The following is a 4893-nucleotide window of genomic DNA, read 5'->3' as shown; positions in this document are numbered from 1 at the left end:
GATTAGAACAAACTCGGAACAGCGCCAAAGTTTCCTCGCAGCGAGGCTCCGGTGTTATGCCTATGCATGCCCTCCAAAAAGGAAATGATACAGTTTCCAAACCTAACTTTGCCGTACAAATCATTGAAATGTCTGAGTTTTGGCTTTACGCTGTGCGCGCTCCCGAGAGGTGCAGTGGGCATGCATAACACGGCACATTTTGTTTTATTCCTTATATGCAGCAAATCATAAATTAACAAAAAAGTGCTTTTAAATATTTGGTTCTCTCTACTAGTACTGCACATCCCATCATGCTGTTTCTTTTTTGCCTTTTTTACCTTAAAGAACTCTCCAGAGTACAATTGTATAACACCTCACAGTTAAACAATTTAAGGATGCATTGCCTATGATTAACAATGTGCAAATAACAACTACCATAGTGCAATGCCCACACAGCTGCCAGCCTGATGTGCTGAACACTGATTCATAGGCTAACTCACCAGTGAGCAGAAAGCAGTGGGTTCTATATGAACAATAAAGAATACAAATAACCTTTCACAAACAGCTCTTTCATAACTGCTTACAGTAAGGAAGACATTTAAACTATTATTGACAGTCACAGGCTGCTGTAAGCTAAACACCTCTCTCTGACAGAACACCTCTCTGAGTGATTGAACTCATATCTCTAACTTTCAGGTTTTTCTTTTCAGCCGCAGACCCCATGTCGCCTCTTTATGTGCGTCGCTAAGTTCCTCGTACTACTTGTGTACTTTAAAGCGGCACGGCATCGTTTACAATTTGTTTGTTCTCTATGAAACTTGATGTACTTATATGATTCTGTTTTCTTCAAGGTTGTATACTCCTGGTCGAATGCACTTATTGTAAGTCGCTTTGGATAAAAGCGTCAACTAAATGCAATGTAATGTAATGTTTGCGATTTTTCAAGGTGACCGTCTTTCTTGAAAAATCCAAAGTGTTGCCAAACGTTTGATTTGTAGGTATTTTTCGGTGCGCTGTGTTTCTCTTTCTCCTCGACTTCCATGTGTGTAGACTATGACACTGCTCCTCCGTAGTGGCGAAGCAAAGATCAAAGATCGTCTCTGCTGAGTGCTGACAGGATGAGGGGATATATTATATGAATGAATCGTTTTTTACTGATGCAAAGATGCTACAATCGATGCATCGCGAGCTCAACCCAAACTGTAGTCGATGTGCACTCTTTCAACCGGTGCACTCGCATCTTGAACGTTTATGCCGGTGCACCGATGTGAATCTTAACATCCCTAATATGCACAGAAGTATCAATGTAATTATGACAATTTAAGTCCCAGGCTCCTTCAACAATGCAACAGAAATATATGTAAGACATAAAACAATACAAAACAGAAAAGAAAATGAGTAGAAATAAAATGGTCCAAAACAATTGTAGTAGTGCATTGTGGCTGCAGACTCAATAAACAGGACTGGGATATAGGATTATTTTGGCAGTTCATCATAACAAAGTAGAAACACACTTTATTTCAAATGTCATCCTTTAAAAGCTTGTATCTACTCTTCTCTTTCACCACCTCAGCAAGTGAATGACTCCGCTCCAGAGGTGCGTGATGCAGCCTTTGAAGCTTTAGGGACGGCCATGAAAGTGGTGGGGGAGAAAGCTGTGAATCCTTTCCTTTCTGATTTGGACAAACTCAAACTGGAAAAGGTAAGGATCAGTAGAAGAAGGGAGTGAAATCCTTCATCAGCTAGAAATATCTCCTCACCACTGTCATTTTGTTTCATGTGTTACCAGATAAAAGAGTCTGCTGATAAAGTGGAGCTCGCTGGTAAAAAGGGTGCAGGAGGGGAAAAGAAGCCAGCAGCTAAAGCCCCTCCCCCTGCTGAAGCTCCAACCAAATATTCTGCCCCACCTAGAAAGGCCCAAGCTGCGGCCAGCAAGGTATGTTCAGAATATTGCACAACCAGCAAACTAAAATAATCAAAATAAATATTTGTCACCTGGTCCTACCTGAATGTTGCTGCTTGTTATGACCTAAAGAAACTTAGTGACATGTAATTGTATTGAGTGTTGAGTCTCTTTCTGCAGTCATCAGCAGTTCCATCTAAGAAAGGCAAACCAGCCTCTACAGCGGGTGGAAAATCAAAGAAGGCCCCTGAAAGTAAAGATCTCATCGAGACGGAATTCTCTGTAAGTCTGCATGAATTTATCTTGGAGTTTAGGCTTTTTTTTTTTTTTTTTTTAAAGTTGCGTCACCGTAATATTAAACAACCTCTGCTCCTCCTAAGCCTTTCACATTGACATTCTGGCACTTTGGTAGTTCTTCCTTTCGGCAGTACAAAAATCAGGAGACTCTACTGGTTTGTCTTTCCCTCAAAGAGATGTATTTCATCTGTCGCAGAAAAACACATTACATGACGTTCGATTCTGGTTTCCACTGACATGGCTTACTTGGACACTTAATAGTTATTATTCACACTGTCTCTGAATTTATACTACAGAAGAGATTAAGCAGTATCAGTATATTGCCATTGAAACTTTTTTTTTTTTTTTTTTTTTTACTTGTCAGGCTGAAGCGTGTGAGGAGAAGGCAGCCGTTGTACTTCCTGCTTCTTGTATGCAGCAGCTAGACTCAGCCAACTGGAAGGAGAGACTGGCATGTATGGAGGAGTTTCAGCGGGTGAGGTCTTTATTTCTTTCTTGATGACCGCTAATTCTGTCATGCTCGAGCAGATGTCCCTAAAAGATATGGTTTAGTGCTGCTACAACCAAATAATTGAGGAATTAACCGGCATAAAAAAGGTCATTTATTGTGATCATAGATAAATCATTGATTTTTTTTAAAAAGCAAAATACCACATTTTCTTTTACTCCAGCTTCTCAAATGTAAGAACATCTTCTTTGCTTGTCATATTAAGGTAACGTGAATATCTTTGGGTTTGGTCAAATATAACAAGCATTTGAAAGCTTCACCATTGACTCTATTGTGATGGGTATTTTGACTATTTTTGCAAATATATTAGACAAAAAATCTGCATGTTAAACCCATAGTAAAAACATGCAACGAAATATTGAAAGTGTGTCATGTCATTTTCTTATCAATTGTTGAAAAAATATGTATATTGGAAACATTTTTTTTTTAAAAGCACCTTCTTTTTTTGGCACGACAAGTAGGGCTGCAACAAACGACTAATTTGATAATCGATTAATGAAACGATTAATCAATTATTCGGATTATTATGCCTTGCACAAATTTCTCAAACGCTCTTATTTAGCCATCAACTTTTAGATTTAGCTTGAAGTTGTTTAGGCATGTGGAAACTAACAATGAAGACAATAAAGATGAATACTTGATTAAAAAATACATATATTATTAAATTAACTAAACAAAATTAACATTGCTTTTTATTTAATTGAATAAATAATATTCCACGTCAAAAGAAACAACAATATTTTAACAAATCGTATTAAATAATGTGATAACAAAATTGTAAACAGAATAGCTGAAACTTTAACAAAATAAATAACTCAGCTACCTCTAATCATCAACCAATGTTTGTATAATTTTGTTAGCTGCGTGTGTTGCTGACGTGGAAAAGTTATTCGTGGACGGGGCTACAGAGCTAATAGAAAGACAATCAAACCCGTTGCATTTCTCCGTCTGAATGTGGTGCACTTTTGCTAAATGTTTAGACAAATTGCTCGTGTTACCGCCCTTACATGCTAAACACTATTGGCAACGAGTATTGTCCACATCGAGACGGGTAACATTTAACCACACCTTGGAGCGCTTCTCTCCGCCATCCCCGCCGTGTGTTGCTGCATGTAGCAGTCGAGTGTGTGTAAACTGCCCCGCCCCCTCGCACACAGACGGGGGAGAGAGATCTCGTCTCGATTGGAAAGTTCGAAAGTACATCATAGACGCATTTTTGTTTTCTTTTTGCATATTAGAAACAAGTTGGCGACACTAAGACTGCGATATAATGTTTATGTAGCAATAATACATATGACATATATTTTTTAAATGTCTCCAGTACCGATAAAAAGACCAATAACGTTAGAGCTTAACAGAGCGTAAAACAAACGTGATGACGTCACCAACGAATCGACGACTGAATTAGATGGCAACTAATTTGGTAATCGATTTTATTCGTTTAAGCCGATTAGTTGTTGCACCCCTAACGACAAGCGATGCCAAGTAGTTAAAGTTTTTGAATGCATCACAACAGTCCACGGCAAATAAAGAGGAGAAGTTGAACTTCTGAAGCGTCACTACCTGTTATAAAATAATATGCATTAATATTGAACTGTTCATGCTTTAAGGCTGTCGAGACCATGGATAAGGCGGATATGCCGTGCCAGGCTCTGGTCAGGATGTTGGCCAAGAAACCAGGTTGGAAGGAGACCAACTTCCAGGTAAGTGTCTCTGCCCGTAACAACGGAGTGTTGGAATGTAAGATTTCCTCCAAGCAACGACTTTTGCCTAGGAAGCACAGAGAGACTAGATATAATTTCCTCTCAAGCAACATCCAGACAGTGCAGCAATCTGCTGTTAAACATACTTAAGTGTATTTTAGGAATGGCGATATGACAATGTATACTGTGCAACTGTAGAAATGTGTCTACCATTAGAGCTTTTCATATATTCTACCATTCAATATTTTTTGTTATGATTAGATTAATGGAATGTTAACATGTGTCAAATCTAATGTGAAGACTTAATAGAAATAACGAAAGAAAACTAAAATGTGTTTTTTGCTGAAAGAATAACAACACAATACCATTATCCACGACACAGGTTAAAAATGAATATAACAAAGGTTGCCTATTTTTTAGTGGGAGTTTAATTGGAAACCAAATACAAAATAAAAGGAAAGATTCAATATAAAAATCTTTTATTCAGACTTCCGGTGGCGCGA

The 4893-nt window shown here is 38.2% G+C and overlaps 1 protein-coding gene across 1 annotated transcript; it reads left to right on the top strand.

The window, feature by feature from the left end:
- Window positions 1-1519: 1519 nt before the first annotated feature.
- On the top strand, window positions 1520-4555 carry LOC104954907 (cytoskeleton-associated protein 5-like). Its single transcript, XM_010782111.1, has 5 exons — window positions 1520-1681; window positions 1769-1915; window positions 2063-2164; window positions 2544-2654; window positions 4298-4555. The coding sequence occupies exons 1-5, from the start codon at window positions 1613-1615 to the stop codon at window positions 4538-4540; spliced, it is 672 nt and encodes a 223-aa protein (XP_010780413.1). The 5' UTR covers window positions 1520-1612; the 3' UTR covers window positions 4541-4555.
- Window positions 4556-4893: the final 338 nt, after the last annotated feature.

The sequence above is a fragment of the Notothenia coriiceps genome, unplaced genomic scaffold (genome assembly GCF_000735185.1).
Source record: "Notothenia coriiceps isolate Sejong01 unplaced genomic scaffold, NC01 NC01_scaffold00024177, whole genome shotgun sequence".
NCBI classification, from domain to species: Eukaryota; Metazoa; Chordata; class Actinopteri; order Perciformes; family Nototheniidae; genus Notothenia; species Notothenia coriiceps.
Note: the sequence above shows the minus strand (reverse complement) of the source record. Positions and strands in the feature narration are given on the sequence as shown.

Coding starts and splice junctions, on each gene's coding strand:
- LOC104954907 (XM_010782111.1), top strand. CDS start 1,613: ATGAAAGTGGTGGGGGAGAAAGCTGTGAATCCTTTCCTTTCTGATTTG. Junction 1,682..1,768: donor ACAAACTCAAACTGGAAAAG/GTAAGGATCAGT, acceptor ATGTGTTACCAG/ATAAAAGAGTCTGCTGATAA. Junction 2,165..2,543: donor TCATCGAGACGGAATTCTCT/GTAAGTCTGCAT, acceptor TTTACTTGTCAG/GCTGAAGCGTGTGAGGAGAA.